The sequence below is a fragment of the Primulina huaijiensis genome, chromosome 3 (genome assembly GCF_012295235.1).
Source record: "Primulina huaijiensis isolate GDHJ02 chromosome 3, ASM1229523v2, whole genome shotgun sequence".
Taxonomy (NCBI): Eukaryota; Viridiplantae; Streptophyta; class Magnoliopsida; order Lamiales; family Gesneriaceae; genus Primulina; species Primulina huaijiensis.
This window is the reverse complement of record NC_133308.1, coordinates 7,198,980-7,221,595: the sequence shown is the minus strand read 5'-3', so window position 1 is coordinate 7,221,595 and position 22,616 is coordinate 7,198,980. Positions and strand designations below refer to the sequence as shown.

Below are 22,616 nucleotides of genomic sequence, written 5' to 3'. Positions count from 1 at the left end.
CTAAATTGTCCAAAATCGGATCTTTTAAGTTATCACATACGTCTACTTAAATTTCATCAAATTTTATCTCCTTTGGTTTTGGAATAAACATTTGTTCCTTTTTTTTCTAAAGAGTAAGTCTCTTATGAGACGGTCTCACGAATTTTTATATGTGAGACGGGTCAACCGTACTGATATTCACAATAAAAAGTAATAATATTAACATAAAAAGTAATACTTTTCATGGATGATCCAAATAAGATATTCAACCCACGAAATTGATCTGTGAGATCATCTCACAAAAATTTTTGTGTTTTCTAAAATACTAACATCAAATTGCGATATTTATTATGAATTAAAGTAGCTTAAAACTCAGGATCTGTAGAAACTTTATTGTTCATCTACTGTTGGAAAGCCAAACATTTAGTTAGAGTAATGGACTCTAATTTGATCCACATTTCTTTTATAAATACAAAGACATGTATACGGAAAATTACAGCATAAGTTTTTTGTGAGACGGTTTTATTGGTCATTCATGTATATATTTGCAATAAAAAGTAATATTTTTTCAAGAGTGTCCCAAATAGAAGATTTGTCTCACAAAATTGATCAATTAGATCGTCTCACAAGAGTTTTTGTGAAAATTATACTAAAAAAATTTAAGAATTTGATTATATGGTGAAAATATGTGAAATGGTAGTTATATGTGTCCGAAAAATTTAATAAACTACATAAGTTGTTATGCCAATTTTTATTGAATGAATAAATGATTTATAGTTTTATGTATTTATTTAAGATAACTACAAATAATTAATTGAGAAGATTTATGCTTTGTCCCCTAAAATGGTCCTTTTTGTTAAACATTTAATTTAATTTTGTCTGAATTTTTATTTTACTCCTGATTTTATTTTTTACTTACTTTTTTTATAATTATTTTTTTAGTCTATCTACTTTCGTATATTATATTAAAATTTTTACATTTCGACCAAAATGCCGTTGGATTGTATATATTTGGTTTTACAAATTGTTATTCACTGCTTAACCGCTAAGTCGAAATCGATGGATCTTGTCATAGATTCTTTCAACAACACATAACATAACATTTTTTCGTTTCCAACCTAAAAATATAGAATAACATATTTAATTTGTAAATAAATCAAACAACAAATGGACAAATTCCTAGTACTTATGTTCAGACATACATATTATCATATCAATAACTTCATATAGAGGATGAGATAACTTGTTTAGTTACTTATTTATAGTCAGAAATACAATACACATAAAAATGCAAGAAATTATTACATAGTTCATCTGAGAGAAATTTGAAGAAAATGTTTGAGGCCTTCAAATTTATTTTGTCTCGATATATAGAGGTCCTTGATAAATTTGAAATCTGAACTTTAGACTTGATTGATAACTTTAAATTATTGTTGCCAGTTGTTGTGAGTTATTGCTAACTCGCGGGCATCTACTTGTAAAGTGGTCCACTTTTCTTTTGGCTGTCATTCTTGGTAGTGGTTGGTGCAATGGTTGAATCATGTGACTTCTTTAAATTTGTCAGGAAATAGTTTATTTTCTAGTGGTACAAAAAGAAAATGTATTTTGTGTGGTCCTTCACCACTTTGATTTGTCTCTACACTATGCTTCTGGTTAGATCTTGGCCGGAAAAATTTTCCGAATTCTGGCTCTTTCTGATTTGGGCATCAGGCTTATCCCATCTAACTATCTTCTGATGTTAGCAATGTTACAGAATCTGACGAGTCTCATTGCTTTGCGGCAGGCCCGCAGCTTGCTATTTGACAAAATATTTCTTTTCTTTTCAAATATTTCTTCTTCAAATCCTATAGTTTTTCTTATCATTTTATTCAACATGAAAGATCAATTAATTGAATTTTGATAAAATTTAAACTGAAACTTGACTTTGTCCATCTATGTCAGACAGTCCCATAATTCGTATACTCTTCTGGTGGATACGTCATTTTCAGTAAGTGAAACAATAAAGTGTGTTTAATTTACTTGAGGATCTTTGATGAATTTCTGGACATTTATATCTGGCCTCATGAGCTTGATGAAATAGAAAGTCTCATGTGAGTCTTTCTTAGCTAGCTTTGGTGTTGCACTAAATAAGTTTAGTTCCGAGATATCTCCCTTGGACAAAAACTCGTTATTTGTCCATGTTTTATTAACATGTTCTTGGTTAGTGTGGATATTTCTAAGAAATTGAGTTTTGTGGAATAGATTGAGGCAAGAGTCCCAAAATCATAGCATGTATTGACCTCCTTAGGATGGGCATTGAGTTTCATCCATATCTTTGGATATTTTCCTACTACGTCAACCCGACATAATGATGGGCTAATTTTTGCTTTAATTTTCAATATTTCTCAGTTCTACTAATATACCTGAAATGGAGTAAATGTAAACTAATTAGAACCAACTTTAGATTTTTCCTTGTCTGTTTGAGTTCTAAGATTGATATCTCCTTCTTCAGTCCCCGGGATGAGTTGTTGACTTTATGGCTCGAGATAAGAATATAGAGTATCAATTTTTTATTGTGTCGACTCATCTAAAGATAATCCCGACTTAGCACTTTTGTTAAGGGTACATGAATCCCCAGCTTCGGTTTATAACCATGTACTCAAAAACTCTCATTTTGAGAAGTCAGTTGTTTCTCAATAGCCTGGAGGATAGATTTTTTCAATACAGACTATAACTGAGTGTAAGCTTATAACAACCTGTAATGCGATCAGAGACAATACTCTTATCAACTTGTTGTAGTCTATCCACAATTACTGTATTTAGGGCAAGCTTATTAAAATCATTTTGAAGCATTTTCAGGTGTTACTTCAAATGTCTCACATTTTCATGTTGACATCGACATCAACATTAACATTATTCATCTCTTGTTAGAAAATCTGCAAGAATATTTTAATGAGATTTAACAATAACAATATAAAAGTTATAATTTTGACATAAAGATTGTCATCTTAATAATTTAACATTCTCGGATTTAGATTCAAATTCAATTCTATTTTTCGAAAAAGCTTTAACATTTATATTATTAACTTTCAAAGTAAATTTTTTAACAAGTAAAAATAATTTTCATTTCTCAGAAGTCATTTTTACTGTATAAAATTATTTTTTTTTGATATGACATCATATGGCTTCTGCATCTGGGAATAGTCCACTGCAATATCTGCATAGTCGTTCATCTTCCAGAATGAGCTTTGTAAGAACTGTTGTCCACCAATGATTATTTATATATGTGTATAATACCAATTCATTTTCTCCTTGAGTAATAACCATTTATGGGATTTCTTCAAATTTTCGTGGTACAAAATATAGCTGGTTGCCATAATTTTGTACAGTAGTTTGGATTTCTTTAAGATCTCCCAAGAGTTTAGAAGAATTCGAGTTTATTTCTAAGAATCTAGTATTTTGAATCATATTTTACTTTAGTAATTTGAAACGTTCTTGGTTGTTCATGATAGACTAACATTTGTCAGATTTCATTTTTTTACATATTCCAAAACATTGGAATAATACCTGAAAATAATACGTTGAAATTTGATAATTATCTCATTCTCAACCAGATAAGTTACTTAATAGTAATAATTTATATGTCTGAAATACATAAATATAGGTTATGATATCATTTTCTACATTTTTATAATAATAATAATAATAATAATAATAATAATAATAATAATTCTTCCATGGTTATTTTGTGTGTTTTTGAAAAATATTTATACCTAAAAGACCAACTTGGGATAATTATTAGAATGATAAAAAAATCAACATGGGAAATTCCAAAGAAAATGGATGAATTGGGATTTTGTTAAACATCAAAATCAAATTAGATTTTTGTTATTTTCAATATATATTGTTGATTATATAATATGAAAACACTCATACTATCTATATAAAGTCATGATATAATTTTAAATTTACCTAAAATATCAACGTATTTGTCAAATTAATTACATGATTTCTATGCATAATAACATTTTTATCTTTTATTTCAATTTCAAAAATTTATGATTTTTATTTTAAATTTTTTTAAAAAACTAATTTATTCTTTATTTATTTATATACATAATTTTATGCAGAACACGCATCATCCGCTAGGATATATAAAATCCGAAAAATTGGCTCAAATACTTGGGCAGAGAAGGGAAAAAATCTGGAGAGCAGAGAGAGATTCGAGTTCGAAAGCAAGAATCAAGAGAAAAGGCAAGAAAATTGAGATTAGAGACAACAAAAGTCAAGACTTATCCAGAAAGAGGTTTTATTTGATTATAGTTATTTGTGTGAGCTAGAAAATGGGGGATTTACAGCCGTCCACGGGCCACAAACGCCCAAGATATCAAGAATCCGGAGTGGAAACTGACCCAGAAAATGGGGCTGATTGTTCAGGTTCTTCCTCCCTAGGTGAAACAATATATTTTCCTTCTTGTGCTTTATTTTCCGATTGTTTTCTTCCAGAACCTTCTTGGACTCATTGTTATGATATCGTTTGATTTTCCGTACTTTGCTTCACAGAGGAGGATTTCTCATTTAATGATACCCTGGTTGCTCTTCAGATGATGCGAGCTCAGTTTCCAGCTATTGGAAAGGTCTTTATTTACTGTCACGTAAAATATTGACATTTTGGAAGTTTAATATATTTACTCTTTTATGAATCTCTTCAAGGTAGACTTTTCTTTTCAATTTTATTTGTTTGAAAAGCTTCCAATTTTGGAGTTCTATGTGTATTCAGGTGTCTGTTCAACCTTTTGTTTTACGGTCACAGTTGTACAGCAGCATAGTGGATAGGACACAAGTGGACAGAGATTTAGAGGTTAAGTAGCTTGTTTAACATTTACATTTTCTTGTAGATATATTTTTTTTCTTGTTGGAATGTGATTATTACTTCAATTGTTGACTTGATTCGAGGGATGTTTTAATGATTGAAATCATGCTTCACTGTTTTATCTCCTTATTTATCATTACTAATGATCATGCATTATTCTCCTAAAAGGATCTGTATTCCAAGATGGTCTTCTTATGGGGTGATTATCGTTCGCGCACACAAAAAAAGTCCTGCGGTTGTGATGAATGAACATAGTTTTAAAAAAGCTAATGGAAAACAAAATCATAATCACCCCATAAGAAGACCATCTTGGATATCACCATACAGAAAACTTAAAGTTCACTTCTCAACTAAATGTTCTTTGTTCACCTTTTTCTTTATTTTATTCTCTTCACTAGGTACATCATTAATGGATGTAATGGTCCTTCTTGTTTTTCTTAATCCTCTGCAGTCCTTGCGAAGGGACAGAGTGTTGCGTGTATTTAAGTTAAATACTGGACAGGATGATCATGCCATAATGTTTATGGATGACTACGTGAAACAGGTTGGTTTGTCTATTTAGATCCTTCTGGATTCCTTTTTTCTAGTCCTAATTCAACAGTTAATGGTGTGACTTGTCCATGCGTATTTTTTCCTCGAGTCTTTAAATTTTGTACATGGAATTGGTGCTCTTATGATTCATAGGACAATACTTAAATATGCATGTTTTCATTCTCATATAACTGTTGTTTCAGATAAATTGTAACCTCGATGCATGGGATTGGGTTATGAATGGCGTGCATTTTGGGTCATTCCAATTTCTTCCTTTCATGTATCTTTTATTCTTTGAACATTGATCCCTATTGTTATTTCATCATTCCGGAGGAGTTTTTGGAGCCTAGAGGTTCCATGATTTGTTATTTCTTCATTACTTTACAAATCATGTTACATAAGTTTGGAAAAATTTGTGCATTGTATCTCAACTAAGCTTATAAAACAGACTCAATTCAAAAAATAGAAGACCCTGTATTTTTAAAACTCTCCCTTCAGACTTTATTTTTCTTGGGTCTTTACTTGCCCAGTAATTTGTTCCTGTATGATTATCGTTTGAAAAGTTGAAATTTGTGTTGTACAACTGCTATCACATTAGAAGATATGTTTTGTCTTGCGTATGGAGAATTTTATCCTTAACGATCAAAGATTGACAGAGGTATTTGAACTGTTTTAGATTGAAGGTGTTACGAGAAGGTTGGAAGAAAAGAAGAAAAATGATGTAACCGTTTTTGAGTGGTTTAAAATGCATGTGATACAATCCAAGTTGGATACTAGCATTGAGCATGAAGAACTTGTGAGTATTGTTTTCCTTGAATAAATGTTCAAATTTATAACTGTGCTTGAAGCAGCAACTTGTCTATCTTTTGCAGTGTTCGCTTCTGTCATTGGGTGGAGTGGTGAAAGAGGATCACATCACTCAATTAATTAACGCTGGTCTTCTTGTGAGCATACATACACTTCACTTTTCTCGAAAGCACTACTGCTTGTGTCCATTACTTGACGGCTTTGAGTCTTATTAAGACGATTTACTTCAGCTGTTTCTTCTTTTGCATTTGCCATATCGAGAGAGGGATGTGTACTTGCGTTTGGGTCTTGGATTTTGTTGGAAAAACTTGAAATTAATTTGTATTTCTTTTCTAGGTTTGCCAACTTATCGATCGAAACATGTATTGGTTTTCAATTCCGAACATTGGTTCAGTGCTCAAAGGTCTCTCACAGGTATTGCTACTCATCACATTTTTGTGGTTAATATTTAAGATGCAAAATGATGTTTTATCTGTTCATTTAATCGTTGTATGTATCCACTAAATAATTGGTTTGAGTTGCACAACATTGAGCCAATGCTATGCACACTATGAGCTTTTAGAAATGTGGAAATCCATACTAAAGATTCGCGTTATTTTGAAGGGAAGGAAGGAGCTTTTGTCTTTACTGAATCGTAAGCGATACAAAGAGATGCTGTTGGGTACTTTGGAGAAGAAGCGTCTCCAACTTTCTCCTCTTGATATAAGATTTCATCTTCGAGATCTGATTGGTTCAGGCCATCTGAAAACCGTCCAGACACCCAGTGGATTGGTGGTTCGGGTTGCAAAGGATTAAGATGAAGGCATAAAAAAAAAGGGACTACTTTTGTTGCACTTTCATTTTCATTTAGGTGCCTTTTATCAAAGACTCCTCATTCACGAGTGCTTGAGTGCTACATGTGCGAGGGAAGAACAATTATGGGAAGCAGATGTTCGGAGAACTTGGGACTGGTAAGCTAAATCATACAACTCCCGCACTCACTCGGGCCTATGTAATAATTACAACCTGCGACCGCTCATCGAGCATGTCCATTATGGGAAAGATATTTCGAAACTTTCTTTGACACGACTCTTCCGGGTCACCACATAATTCTTATGGATTCTATAGTGTCATTGGTTCAATTGTCTTTATCACTACAATGTAGGATGCGTCAAAATCAGGACCAATCCACCCTTTGTATCCTGGAGATATTTTCTTGACAAAGTCAATTTATTTATTTGATATTTTTAAATGGGTTTTTCCTTTTCTTTTAGATTAGTGGATTATAATTTTTATTATAATTAAATCATTATTTTTTAATTTTGAAGATGATCGTTACAATTGAATCTTGAATTTTAGGCTACAATAATCGCAACGATTACTTTTGTTATTGTCTTATTGAGAGGCATCTTAAAAAAGTATTGGTGCTGTTTATTTCTCTAATAAATGTTTGTTGGTCAGTATATCACTTCAAATGGATGGGATGGGAAGGGCCGGCGTGACATATCTAAAATTTCATAATTATTGCATTTTATGGGTAAATTTTTTATTTTTATGCTCAACTTTTTTGTAATCCAAACTTTTTATGAACAATTTAGGTATTGTTTATACGTGAATACTTAAAAATGTGTGTATTATTGATTTAAGTGGATTAACCCGTGAGACTTTAGGATATTATTCAAATGTTGCTTGTATTCAAGTAATTATAGGTATAATTTTGATTTAAATAAGCACTAAAAATGATAATTTGCCAAGAGTGAGGTGGATGGAGCGGATCCAAAGCAGAAGCGGGTAATGGTCCACTGTACCCGACATAAGTAACAGGTTTGCACGTGAACGGTATTGGGATGCAGCGGATTCGGACTTTGTTCGGAATTCGATTGGCCCCACTTTCCGTCAATCGGATTGACCGCAGAAAGCGGGATTCTCGTACTAGCGATGCTTTTTGTTATCATTTTACTGTTAAATATAACTATGCAAAAAATTAGATGTCTCTATGAGATAATATTTTCTTGATAAAAAATAATATTTTTTTATATGTTGAATTATTTTTGTCATAAAATCTAATAATTGTAAAAATTAGTATATTTGATTTATTTCTTCACATTAAATTTTATATAGAATTTTTTTTTTGTTATTTTTTGTTTTCTAAGCATTGAGTGCATTATCAACATGAAGTAATAACACATGAGTACTCTCCATCAATAATATATTAGTGGTTCGATATACGTGATACGTATTTATACAGTCAGTAATATTTTTCATCAATTTTTCATATAAGATTAATAAACATATTTTAAAGATTTCAAAAGTGAATGAGATTTGTTACATCAAAGTTAGTTAGCGTATTATCCTCATATTTTATAATATAGTATTATATTGATGTAAATATAGATATATATCGATATTTCTGATGATAATGACAATAACATATAGATAATTTAAATGTTTGTCCATGAAAACATTTAAAAATGACTTAATAGGAAGTTCACATGTACCCTATGTAACTTTAATTTTATGAGTCTAAGCGATTAGACAACACCAATTACTTGAATATATATTTTTAAATAAGTAACAAATTAATTATAATAATAGTTTCTATATATATGATAGGTGTCAATTCGGTCCATATTTAGAGTAAAAAATATTACATTTGACATAAAAAAAAATATTTTTTTATCAAGAATCAGATTGAATAAGCTGTGAGACGATATCATATGAGTTTTTATGAAGTTTATAATAGATGGTATCATGTATCCGCGCAACAAAATTACAACTTGAAAAATTATGAGCTAGACCTTTGCAACATTCAACTATCAATCCAAAGCTAGTGGATCCTAACTTTGATAATTGAGAGCCGCAACAACCACTTTGACACCAGTTTCAAATATCACATGCTCTACTAGTAGTACAGAAAGAATTGATCTAATATGAACCTCCATCAATCTATTAATTTTATTTGAGTTTACAAGTGCTAAAAAAATGTTAATTTTGCGACTATGTTCAAAAAACCATCGCTAAATTTAGGAATATTATTTCGAAATCCTTACCTAAATTGAATTTGCCCACGGTTTTAAGAATAACGTAAGCAAATTACCATAGTTTTTAAAACTATGAGAAAATTAGCGACAATTTTATTGAAATCTTATAATATAAATCAATTAACTTCATGAAATTTCGCATTTATAGATTTATTTATACAATCAAAGCATGCATGATCAATTGAATGATTCGAAAATTTCTGGCTATTCAATTATAATCAGCACATTGTATTACTGAAGATATTATAGAATTTAAGCCATTGGATCATAACATTGATATCTAACTCATCTTGTAATTAATGTCCAAAACTTTATTAAGACCAAACCTATAGTTTATATCTAATGTATTTATTGTATGGAAACTGATATGATGCTCATCTATCGTGTCCACCGTCAATACTCACATATTGAATGTAATAAAACATGTAAAAAATTACATCTAATATGAGATTATCACCTCAATGGTGGATATATACATTGATGAACACGATGGGTGGATATCATATCAAAATTGTCCATTTTATTATATATCGTAGCAAGATTTATTTATATTCTTACTATAATACTGAAATGAACTGCCTTTATTAAGTTATTAAGTGAAATTTTTAATTTTGATATTATATTTTAGTTTGTTATGATTTTAGTATTATATTTTATCTAATTTTAGTTTTAATCATGTATTTTTCAATTTTTTGAAATTTTAGTCTTTATTAATTAACTATTCTGATGTGCGTACACTAACAAAGTCATGTTAGTGTCACGTCAGTGCCCCATCGGCTCTGTGTCTTAAGGATTAAAATTAAAAAATAGAAAGGTCGAAAGAAATAGCAGATTAAGACTCAAATTCAAATCTACATGTATAAAGTTGCGGTTTAATTAATATTAATAATAATTTTCTTCATACCACGCGAACAATTTAATTCCTCAACAAAAACAACGTACAAGTATATATATTTTGTACCTACGTTAAGATTTTTTGTCGGGAGAATATGATAAAATGCTAAAAATAGACTTCTTAAGCAATGAACCAAAGAAATCCACGATCCTAATAATTTCCAATAAAAATGCTAAGAAATTATGCACACTAATATATCGTTCCCACGTATACATGGTTTTGTATATACATACACGTAAAAGGCAGTAAATTAAAAATAATATTTTTAGATTGATACAAAAATTAAATTTAATTTGTATAAATAATTGAAATAAGTGACTCCCTTATTCTTAGTTAATTAAGCCATGCATCTACAAAATGATCTCTGATCACACACACACACACACACACACGTGTGTGTGTGTGTTTGGGTGTGGCTGATTATATGCTTGTTGTCGGCCAAATTGGTGAAACTTTATATTATATTTCTAAAAAGATTAATAAGTTTTTCAAACATGTCAAGCTCGCTTTAATGATAGTATTCCATGTTCAACATGATAAACTGTCATAAATGTTGGAAGAAATTAAAAAGAAAGAGATTGAATTTTGTCTTTGTCCTTTTCAATGGACGGGGATCTAACTATAGATTTCTATACGCGAATTTTCAAACAAAAAAATCTTAATTTTTTTTAAAAAAACCATGTGCCTAATCTAACTACATGGTACAGATTCTTTAAACAATTCAAAGGATTGAATACTACAATTTTTTTTAGCAAAGTGTACATTATTTTCTTGTTTAATTAGTTTCGTAAAGCTGAATGGGATGAAAGGGTTTTCGTCTCAAATATATATAATATTTGAGTATTGTTATCCCATTAAAATTGCATGCAAAAGGGAATTCAAATTCGATCCGAAAATATATAATAAGTGCATGGTAAATTTGAAGTGAAACACTCCCAATTCACTTGTTCAAACAGGGAGAAGTTTTCATTATTCAGACAGTAAAGCTGGCAAATTAGTTGAACAGACGAAAATGAAAGGAGCGAGTACTGTTACTTGTCTGAAACTACTGATAATGATTTCTATCACTGCTTCGGTTTTACTAGTTCAAGGAAAGCAACCCGCAATGATCTTGATTGATTACCATCCGTTCTTGATGAAACTGGATGAAAATTTAACCCTAAGATGGATCTAGAAAGGAAGTACATAATGTAAAGATCGTTGTCCGATCATCGAAATCGGCCCAACAGTGATGGCAGATTTCTTTTTTTTTTTTTTTACCAGGAGTTCATGTTCATAATTACGAGCCTTCACCTGGTGGTTGCGGCTGGGCTGGTGGCGGCGTGGTCAGCTGTTGTGGCGGGCGCTTCCTCTTTTTCTTTTCATAACTAACCCCTCTGGCTTTCGACTGTAGATCACGCACCTCTCGGAGGTAAAGACGTACAGATCGACTTCCGAAAGGGTTTGTCTCCGTCATGCCTCCATTTTCCTCGTAAGCGGCACGGAGACGGCCGATGAGTGCGTCGAGGCTGCCCCAGGCCTGGCGGAGCGGGCAGGGGCAGGGGGCAGGCGGGTGGGGATGGCCGTAGAACGGGCAGACTTGGTTGTGGACTTTGGTTTTGCCGAACTGGTCGAGGTATCGGAGGAACTCCAGCACGTGCGCGCCGCTGCAGCGGCTGAGGGAGAGTGGCGGGCGGTGGTTGCGCAAATACTGGCCGAATGTGTTCCAGTCTCGGCGTTTCTGGTTCTCGTAGCGGCTGACTGTGGAGCCGGAAGACGAAGCTCCGGCTGAGGAGGAAGTGTTGTTGCAGGTGTTCATGCTGTTCTCGGAATTGGAGTTTTCCATTTCTTGTAACGACGATGAATCCATAAACCAACCAACAGAAATCCAATCAAGAAACCAAGAATCTTCAACTTCAGTCAATATAATATCTAATACCCCCTCAGCTTGCTTCCAGAAGAACAAGTTAAAAGAAAGACTTTATCCAGATCAACACCATCAGCTTCAATATTTCTCCTCATATGTTTTCAGATTTGCAAATCAAAGCAAGAAAGAAAGAATACGCAACAATTAATGAACCATTTACTTAAGCATTTGACATGATGATAAAACCTAGACTTTTCCGAACACAGAAAAGAACATTGAATTCAGCACTAAAACAGAAGCTCAATAGAGACGGAAGAAAATCGGGTTTTTATATCATGATTGATACATCAGGAGACAACCATTTTTATGGAGTAAAGATTGATAGGATAGATGAGACATATGAGAGAAGAGATTGGTTTGAGCAAATACTAAAGAAACGATGGGTTGGTGGATTTTAAGGATGCATTTTCCGAAAATAGGGGACTCTCAGTTACGGAATTTTCATATATATCTCACTGAACTGTTGTTATTCATGCTCATGGGAGAAAGAGACTGTTGAATGCTAGGGTTTTATGTAGAAATGGAAAGAGGGAGACAGTGGGTGAAGATGCAGACAAGAAAAAAGGTTAATGTTCAAAACGGGTAAATTTTTTTAACTTTTATTTCTTTCTTTACAATTTGATTTTAATTACTATTTTTTTTTTAAATTTTTTTCTTACAAACTAACCTGGTACGTGAAGGAATTTTTATATCAGAAGGGTAAAATGCTTTTTGACCCTTGCGTCAAACAATTAATTAAAAAATTATTTCCCATCAAACAACGAAATATATAGACACAAAATTTCTCGATTTTACGGTATCGATTTGTGAGAATGATGAGATCGATATCATTTCATTATCTTTTTCGGGTTAAGTTTTACGATAAATATCGGAACTAAAAAATAGTTGTATTATCATTGTTTATCAATTTATCTTTTCATCTCACGAGCTATGACTAAAGATATTACCACAAATAGTTTAGTGTTCAATGATTTTGGTGACGTTTATTTATGAAAAAGTTTGAAAGATCTGTGCCTTTTTTTCATTAATTAAAATTTTTGCCCAGAGGTTGGATTCTCACTTCTGGTATATATATATATATCAAGTTAAGATTTTATTTTTAATAATTTCTACCATCTAATTAAGCTCCATATATTTATGTTTTTTATTTTTTAGAATGAGCTTTAATTAATCTCAAATTTTAAAGAAAGTACATGCTTTGTGTCGTTCCTTTTTCATGACAAAAATGGTCCTAAATTGCATCATCAACAATTGTCAATCCATCTCTCTTTTAATAGTATATATTATTAAGTATAGTGTCAATTTTTTTTATAAAAAAAAACTGTTACTAGTTTCCATAAAATTACTGAAAAAATTCACAGGACTAACTGATCCTTATATTTTATTATATAAAATATAACATTAATTAAATAAATTTAATAATATCATTACACTAAACAAGGGACAGAAAGAATATGCACTATTTTTTAAACTAACATATTAATTATATAGTAAATATTTTCATCTGTTCAGTCATAAAATAAACTCAATTATAAAATTAAAAAAAAACTACATAAACCTTTCAAATTAAATTTCAAACAATTTAATGTCAATAAATATCATCGTTTTGTGGACAATATTGATTGAACCTTTCACTCTAAGAAGAAAATAATAATAAAATCAATATATTTATATATATAATGTCAAATCAAAATACTATTTGCTGTTTGTACTCTTGACTCGAATTTATTTTTGTTGCCTAACTTATCCTAAGACTAAGTTACAAATTTAGCATCACTGTGGCAAAGTCATGGTGGAAGACTTGACAACAGTGTGGATTTCTATAACAAGAGATTGAAATCAGTTCCTTTCTCAAGAAATCTGATACATAATATGAAGGTGTTGAGTTATCAGGAGGATAAATGGAACCCTTTTTTTTTATTATTATTTTGCCAATTTCTCCACTTTATAATTCTCAAAACCATTTTCAAGAAAGGTGCTTTGTCACTTTCCTCCTATATTTTCCATCAAATTTTCTGTCAAACAATTATTAGGCCAGTTGGTTTATATTATTGAATAACAAGCACACTAATTAAATGATTGAGTGTTTCTATTGACGTGGTGCGATTTTAGCTTTTGGTACATCAACAAGTGATCTCGACTTTTATTAAAATGTGATAAATTCGGAGAATTTCTCTATATATATATATATATATGGAATAAAGACTAAACCTGATTTACTTTTCTTTTTCATTTAATGTGATTTAATATTAATCTGAATATACAAGTGTTTTTTGAGCATTTAATTGTGTATTATGGTCAAAGATGAAGACTTATGTTGCGCTTTGCGTACACGCGATTGGCCTGTCTCATTCGGAAACATACTCATCCCTAACTATATATATTTATTTTAAATTATTACGTTTTCCATTTTTTTTTATATAAAAAAATCTCCGGTCAGCATGTTTGCGAGTTTGGCTCTTTGCATCGTGAAAATTCTGCATTGGTATCATGGTTTTAGTTTTTTCATTGAAAATATTGATACGATGTTGTATACGTAACTGTCATGTCGATATTATATGGAAAACGACAAAAATTACACAAAAAAAAATCAATACAGAAGTAATTGATTAAAAAAACTGAAATTTAAGCACAAATAGACAAATGAATTTTGAAAATGAATGCATTTGTTATGAAATAATTCAAACATTCTTTAAACCATTATCAATTGATTTTGGGGAAAAAAATTGAGACTTGAATTAAATGGTTTAAGAATATTTTATCTTAATATTTGAAACATGAGGTTGCTGATGTCTCAGTTTCTTGAACATACTATCATGGAGAGAGCTCTAATTCTGAGCTGAAAATATTTTGATGTCCCTTTCTTATGGTACCAAGCCATGATACATTGTATGATCTACTACACAAATGCATGAATCTGTATCATGACACAAATAATATGTATTTCTTAAGACAATTTTCAAATTTTTTTTAATAGAGAATTTATGATTTTGGTCTTGTAACTTGCACATTTTTTTATTTTTCGATCGCATTATTGGTGAATTTTGATCTTAGTATGATAGCTTGTATTTTTAGGGGATCAGTTTTAGTCATTTTCACGAGTGTTTCGATAAAAAATGACTATTGGAAAAAATAAAAATGGCAGACTAAGACCAATAACACCGAAAGTTATAAAAACATGCAAATAACATGCCAATCCCCGTAATTTCCCTTGCCATAATTTCCCTTTTTAATAATTCTAAGGTGATTAGATGTAGGGGTATTTAACTATAGTTTAGTGAGTTTTAGATAAAAATTTGAACCAAATCATATTTTACCGGTTTTACAAATTTTAAACCAAACAAAATCATGAAGTTTCTATAACCAAACCATCAATTTCGGTTTGGTTCGATTTGGTCTAATTTGAATTACTAATTATGAGTTTACGGTGAAATAGTACATGATACATATTGTAATTTTTTTAAAAATAGAAATTGATATTAGATACTAATTGATATGTTTATTTGGATAACATATACAATAAATAAAATTTCAATATAATTAGACTATTACAATACACAGTAATAATAGAATAAAAACTAAAAATCATATAAAATATTCTAATATCCAAGAAAAAGTAATATTAAATTACAAATTACATGATTTTTTTTAATAATAATATATTCATTTTGATTTGGTTTATTTTTATACAAAATCTGAACCAAATCAATTTTTACGAGTTTCTTAATTTTTAATACTCATCCAAACCATGATTACCTGAAAACTAATCAAAATCATATAGTTTAATTTTTTAAGTTACAACTTCTGTGTTCAAACTCACCGTGAATTTGAACTTATAATTGTTCATAAAAATGTAATCGATAACGAAATATGGACTTATGCCCCTAATGTCATCGGATGCAGCCTGGCGTGATGGTTTCGAAACAAGAACATCCATGGAAGTCCGTCCAGGTTAGACTTTGATCTGATATGGACGTATGCCCCTAATATCACAACCATATATTGTTGAACGGCGGTGTACCGATAGGAAAATTTACAAAGCACGATGGATTTGAATTTTGAACATATGTGCAATCTACGTAATGAACAAACAAACCACAAGGCAAGAACATCTCCGCAGACAAATGTGCCAATAATAGTCACAAAAGACAGCAAACGAACGAGTGAATCTTTTTATTTCACGATCTCCCTCTTGCCACAACACTCCCCCGTTGATTTCGGAAGTGACTAAGAAGCTGTTGAGCCTGTTTGAAACAATAAAATGAACAAGAACTTACATTTTTGAGCTCATAAGCTATGTATGTCGATTTGAGTATCTAGCAGTAATATGAGATACCTGGAGCTCTGTTGCATACATACCTTTTCTTTAGCTCTTGGAGTTCCAGATTGTGTCAGTGCGACAAGGGGTGGAACAGCTCCTTCTTGCAAGACATTCCGACAGTGTTTGCTACTGTTAATGCACAGCTGCATCAGCACGGAAGCGGCGTTCTCCTTTCCTCTTTGAGTTCCAGTATCAAGAACCTCCACAAGTGATGGTATCCCCCCTTCTCGAGTAATAACCGTGCACCCATCTTCGATAGTGGACAAATTGGCGAGAAGAGCTACAGCTTTATCGGCCATTTCCGTATCCATCAATGGAACCAAATGCTTTACAGCTCCTGCCTGAACGATGCGAGCCTTGTTTTCATGAAATATAGATAAGTTGAATAAGGCAGTCGCAGCATCTTTCTTTCCTCTGACAGAACCTGTTCCTAATAGATCAACCAATGCCTTGACTGCACTTGATCGACCAATCTTCATCCTATAATCATCTAAAAGAGAGAGGCTAAAAAGAGCAGCTGCGGCATTCTCTTTGGCCTCTGATGTTCCCGTTCTCAAAACGTGGATAAGTGGTTCTAGAGCACCTTCTTCTCCAATCTTGGCCTTGAGCTTTTCATTAATCGATAAATTAAGAATTGCGGTGACCACATGTTCCTGGATGAGCTCCTTATCAGAGTTTAACAATGAGATTAATGGGCAAATTGCCCCGGATTGACCTATAATGAAGCGATTCTCCACATTATACTTTGCAAGAAACCGTAATTCTCCAGCAGCAGCAGTCTGCAATTCGGTTGATTCGCTCTTCAAGTCTTCGACCAGTTTTTCGATGTGGGAAGTAGAAGTCAAATCATTAGACCCTGCCTCGGACGATAATGATGGTGTCCTCAATGAGTCTCTATGATTTCCGTTCATTGCCAAGCTGGGACACTGCTTCCCAGTTAAAGGAGATTCCCTGAAAATTTTATTTGAAACTGAGGAAGTGGGACAAGCAGATGTTATATCCCCTGATTTTTCACTTGCATCATCTTGCTTTGTGGATATCCCTGAAATTTCAGTTGATTCTGTCAGTAGATACTCGATGCTTGAAACAGCACTTGATGCTGATTCACTCCGGCTGTGTATAGATGAATGTTCCGGGGACGATTGATCGAGTTTCTCAGACTCCTCTATGTCAACGCCGTTTTTTTCTTCAACAGGTCGAGAACTGTTTGATCCCAAAGATGAATTTTTCATTTGCACTGAACACTGGAGACCATCTTGATTACTAGTATCTTCTGAATGAAGTTCAACTGAGACAATATATGGACGGTTGCTGGAGAGCTTTACTTTATTTTCATCACACCAACTCAAAATAAGAGCTTTAACTGTATAATTGGGAATAAGATTTTTGTGAGAGAGTTTCTTATGAGTAATGGGGCAAGTCTCTAATCCATGATCAAGCCATTTTCTAATGGCACCACACTCGTATGTTTGGCCAGAGGACAAGATTACAGGATCCAACATGAGTCCCAAAGATAAGGGACAGCGGAAATATGGAGGAATCTGAATACCGTGTATGTCTTCAACATTCTCGCGAACCATGTAATCACGAATATGAGTCATAAGCTGAGTAGCCTGAGAGATTTGATCCGAACCCCTTTTTGTTCTATTGTCTTCCGCTTTCTGTTTTTCCTTTTCCAAAGCAATACACTCACTCAAGAATTCTTTTTTTGATCTCAAGTTGAGGGACTCGATAATTGCCATAAGATGTTCGGTGCCAAAAATATCTCCTCCTTTTTTGCTTTTAACAATCGCATCTATATATTCTGACACTTTTCCGAGATTCAAATTCTGAGATTCCTGCATACAGAACTAAATTGAATCTAACGTTAGACATTTTTTAGTAAAATGAAGATGCCAAACAAAAGGGAAATAACCGATCAACAAGCTTCCCATAAAGAGAGAATTAAATGTAGTTGGTACCTGAGCGCGAGATAGACTCAAAGTGGTTGGTGATGACACAGATATTCTGTATAAAACACAAGATAGCTTGACTATGGAAATCTGAATTGTAATCACCAAGGGCTTACTTTCTAGTACCTGAAAGAAATAACGGGAAAATGTTAAGATAATTTTTTGAGAGAGCACAAGTGCACAACTTTTATAATACTCCAAACATCTCCATATTTTTCTTTGAACTTTATATGGTGATACTGATTCGTGGTTGTCTACAGAAGGTTACAGTATTCATTTCCGATGATAAATCTGAGATTGCTCGAAACAAAGAAAACTATGAAAGCCACGTCAAGTTACTCACACAAAGAATCTTGCTCATTTTCAGAGACCATTTTTCAAGTAACATTCTAGCCCCATTGACAGCAGAATCCAATTCTTCACACACTTCAGCTAGAGATTCATCGAAAGTATCTTTACAATCGGCGATATCATCAAGTACTGGCTTCAATTGCTTCAAGAAAGATGCTATACTTCTGTATTCCTCCTCGACTGGAATTGTCCCGGAGGCACAACATGATACCAAATGAATGAACCGAGATATACTGTTAAGAAGACTTCGTAATGATGTCAAGTCCATTGACCTGTTTACATAACGACAGAAAAAAGACCGATAGAATCCCAAGGCGGGAATCAAAAAGCACCAAGAGCATGCATTTACATAAAATCAACTGACAAGGCGGAAAAGGAAGAGAACACCGAAAATGTCTACCAAAATGCAATGTGAGCAACAATTCACACGCTAGAATTTCACCAAAAAGTTCGTCTTTAGGTTCAATAAATACTAAGAAACAAATTTACCATACCAAAGAATCATACCATCAGAATTGCCAGCAAACAGAAATGTAAAGAAAATAAACCACGGTAAAATGAAACGCTAAGTAATCAACAACCACCGTGGGAAAGAAAACAGTAAATTCTGCATTTACCAACAACAAGCAAAAAGGCGATTATATTTGGAAAAAGAAAACTTTCAGGTAATCACAAGATCTTCTCTTTACCACCCGTGGATTTCAGAAGATGTCCGACTTAAAAAGTTAGCAACAACGATGTAATAAAACTGGAAAATGTCACTCGATTATGTTTACAGCATCATATCACATTAGGACTCATTGTTATCCACAAAACTTGGAAGCAATAATATCAACATGGCACGTTTTATTAGTGGTGAATTATTAGAACTTGTCACATGTAAACAAACTAGCACTCCATGAAGCCAATTTGCATTGCGCAAAAGTATGCCACCACACATATTGACAAAAGAGTGTGTCTTTGGACACTAGCCAAAATTCTACTGAAAAGAAATAAGAAAATTTTAAAACACAAAGGGAAATGGCCTTAAAAAAAAACCCACTTCACAGCTGCACACCGCCGACATTTTTTCAAATCTTATTATCTCGTTTCAAGCCAAGAATGATAAAATTTAATAACACAAGCAGCATCTGGCAATTTGCTTAAGGGGGGAAAAGCGACACTTGTGAGAAGAAACCAACAGAGGTCTTCATAGTTTTACCCTTCCTAATGTGATTAGAACCACCCTGTAAATTCACACTAAAAAGTGATTTTAAACACGATGTCTAAAATCCCGATAAATTTGCGTCCCCTAAATTCCTCTTAATCCATGAAAAAAGAAATAAAAGCATGTGAAAGTTGGATTAAAAATGTACCTCTGCAGTATTTATTTCCTCGAGTATAGACACTTAAAGGAAGGAAAAGAACTGATCTTGATGAATTCCAGTAAGGAATCAGGTATTAACATGAGAGCCCGTGACTCTGATCTACCAAGATCATCAAAATCAGCGCGAAAATCTAATTGAAAAACCAATATTTTTGCTTTGAACCAAGACTTCTTGCCAACCCTCTTCACTTTGCTTCAGAATTCAGAAAAAAGAAAAGGCAGGAAACACCAAGAAAAGCAAAGGGCCAAAAAAAAAAGATGGCGGTCGAATTTCTGGGCCCTTTGTATGCAGATTCGCTGGCTATGGAAACGAATCGACTAATGAAATGACTGCTTGACAATCATTTTATAGCAATTATTTAGTATTTATGACGGGTTAGAGATGATAAAGAGAGTAGAAAGGAATTTGTAATCATGTTATTGACGAGAACATCATAAAGTTCATATCTATACCTATATATATTAATTATTGGGAATGGTGAAAAGGGCGATATCCAAAAAGATTTTTCAGACAAGATTAGTATTTATTTTCTGAAATGACAATTTTTTGTGACAAAAAAGAGAGAAAAATAATATTTGCCATTTCCAGCTGCAAATCGTACGAGATGTTCCAGTCATACGCAGGACGATCCGCAAGTACAGTATATATTGTGGAGGTGGAGGAGGGACAAGTCTCACTCTACAAATAGCGTCAAATTTGAGGGCCAATTGATATTTAGCATGAAATATAGAAAATTATACGGGAAATTGGACTTAACTCCCCAGCCGCCGTTTTTTTTTGTGTTCAGTCCTTGTGTACTTTTTTAGTACCACATTTTCACATGAAGTGTACCACATTTCCACATGAAGTGTACCACAATTTGTATGACATAGTACCACAATTTTGTGGGTAGGGAGTGAACCCAAATAAATGTTTTGGTTGGGGATTTTTCACCAACTTCCCCAAAATTATATCCCTTTTATTTGAGAAATAGATTTAAAATAATAATAGTTGTGATTAGGGGTGATCAAAATTTTTTATTAACCGTCGTAACTGTCCACAACGAATTGCACCACATCGTTTTTTTAATATTTTATAAAAACCGCGATTAAAATAGTAATAATAAACCGCACCGCATATGCGGTTCGATTTTTTCTTTTTAAGAACTGCATCAAACCGCATCGCCTAAACCACTTGCCATAATATTTGGTCTAGAATTATAATAATTTGTAAACAACATATTCAATTAAAGAATTCGTCATTCATTATATCTCAATTATCTTCAAAATTATTACTCTTACAAAGTCTTTTACTATAGTATTTATTTATTGTACAACAATATTTTGTTTAAAGTTTGAAAGTAAAAAAAGATAAAATAGTGTAACTGTTATTTTAGTTGTGAGTATGTTGTGTTGTTAAATTAGTAATTTAGTTTTGAATATTGATTATTGATTTATCGAGTTTTATCTTTGTATGATTCGAACAATATTTTATACTTGAAGACACTATATTATTGTTGTTTTCAGATAAATTAAAATATACGTTCTAATATTTTTCATTAAAAAAAACCGTAAACCGACCGCGACCGCCTGAAACCGCTCAAAACTGTAATACTAATTCTATATGTAAAATCGCGATTAATTTTTTTAAATACTAATCGACCGCATATGACAATCCGGTCTGAATTTTTTTAAAAAAAAACCTGAAAACCGCACCGTGATCACCCTAGTTATGATTCGAAATAGGCTCGTTTGAATGAAAAAAATAAATATTTAATATTGAATCTATAGATTTGAAATTGTTGTGACATACCAAAATAATTAGAGGAGAAGTCCACCAAATCCTTTTTGTCAAAATATGATTTTAAATTAAATTCATTGTTGAATCTAGTCATGTTTAACAGACCAGTTCGGACCAGAACCAGCCAGGAGCCGATTCGTTAAGATCGGAATTTACTCATATATTCTTTTTTATTATTTATTTACACTCAATATTCTTTTTTTATTATTTATTACTATTTCACAATTTACTCATATAAATAATTAAAATTTCAATGGCATCGTCTTCAAACCGTGGTAGTGGTGCAGGTGAATACACTTCCGACTTTAGTGAACATTTTGGCTACATCCCCTACTGATGAAGTCGAACCTGACCACGAGGAGGAAGAAGCCATGGAACTCCCCAACAAAGATGTAGGGATGCCATCGTCCACCCGAGCAAGCAGCATGATGACAATGAGCACGATGACAGCCCGAGCAAAGTGAAGCAAAGTTTGGGATTACTTTGATATTGAACAACAAGGTACGAACAACTCTTTTGTCGTATGTAAAATTTTCAAAACGATATATTCTTACAAAACAGGTGGTGGTTCCGGTGGTACCGGCACTTTGAAAAACATCTAGTTAGGGATGACAATGGGTAGGGTATGGGTCGGATTTCATACATCCATCCCCATACCCATTTATTAAATCCATCCCCATACCCATACGCATACTCATCGGGTATTGAATTTCATCCACATCCCCATACCCATCGGATTATCGGATACCCATACCCTACCCAAATACCCAATTATCATAAACAATTGAATTTTTTCAAATTTAAATTGTTTCAATGAAGTTATGAATATTTAAAAAATTATTTAAATGAACAATAA

General features: G+C 32.5%; 3 protein-coding genes across 11 annotated transcripts; 1 reads left to right on the top strand and 2 right to left on the bottom strand.

The window, feature by feature from the left end:
- The first annotated feature begins 4,082 nt into the window (after positions 1–4,082).
- LOC140973423 (uncharacterized) lies at positions 4,083–7,400 on the top strand. 6 transcript variants are annotated; one of them, XM_073436193.1, is made up of 8 exons: positions 4,083–4,395; positions 4,522–4,595; positions 4,772–4,819; positions 5,283–5,375; positions 6,039–6,158; positions 6,235–6,306; positions 6,506–6,583; positions 6,773–7,400. In XM_073436193.1, the coding sequence occupies exons 1-8, from the start codon at positions 4,302–4,304 to the stop codon at positions 6,962–6,964; spliced, it is 771 nt and encodes a 256-aa protein (XP_073292294.1). In that variant the 5' UTR covers positions 4,083–4,301; the 3' UTR covers positions 6,965–7,400. The 6 variants fall into 6 exon arrangements, with proteins under 6 accessions (XP_073292294.1, XP_073292292.1, XP_073292293.1 ...); XM_073436191.1 differs by having other exon boundaries at positions 4,739–4,819; XM_073436192.1 differs by having other exon boundaries at positions 4,083–4,410.
- Positions 7,401–11,002: 3,602 nt separating this feature from the next.
- Positions 11,003–12,542, bottom strand: LOC140973422 (protein LIGHT-DEPENDENT SHORT HYPOCOTYLS 3-like). The gene has a single exon (XM_073436188.1). The coding sequence runs from the start codon at positions 11,931–11,933 to the stop codon at positions 11,364–11,366; it is 570 nt and encodes a 189-aa protein (XP_073292289.1). The 5' UTR covers positions 11,934–12,542; the 3' UTR covers positions 11,003–11,363.
- A 3,488-nt stretch (positions 12,543–16,030) lies between these two features.
- LOC140973421 (U-box domain-containing protein 3-like) lies at positions 16,031–20,594 on the bottom strand. 4 transcript variants are annotated; one of them, XM_073436187.1, is made up of 6 exons: positions 19,853–19,969; positions 19,304–19,820; positions 18,607–18,886; positions 18,273–18,389; positions 16,350–18,161; positions 16,031–16,234 (listed from the first exon to the last, which is right to left on the bottom strand). In XM_073436187.1, exons 3-6 carry the CDS (start codon positions 18,880–18,882, stop codon positions 16,169–16,171), a joined length of 2,271 nt encoding a protein of 756 aa, XP_073292288.1. In that variant the 5' UTR covers positions 18,883–18,886; positions 19,304–19,820; positions 19,853–19,969; the 3' UTR covers positions 16,031–16,168. The 4 variants fall into 4 exon arrangements, with proteins under 4 accessions (XP_073292288.1, XP_073292285.1, XP_073292286.1 ...); XM_073436184.1 differs by having other exon boundaries at positions 19,391–19,820; XM_073436185.1 differs by lacking the exons at positions 19,304–19,820; positions 19,853–19,969 and adding an exon at positions 19,970–20,594.
- Positions 20,595–22,616: the final 2,022 nt, after the last annotated feature.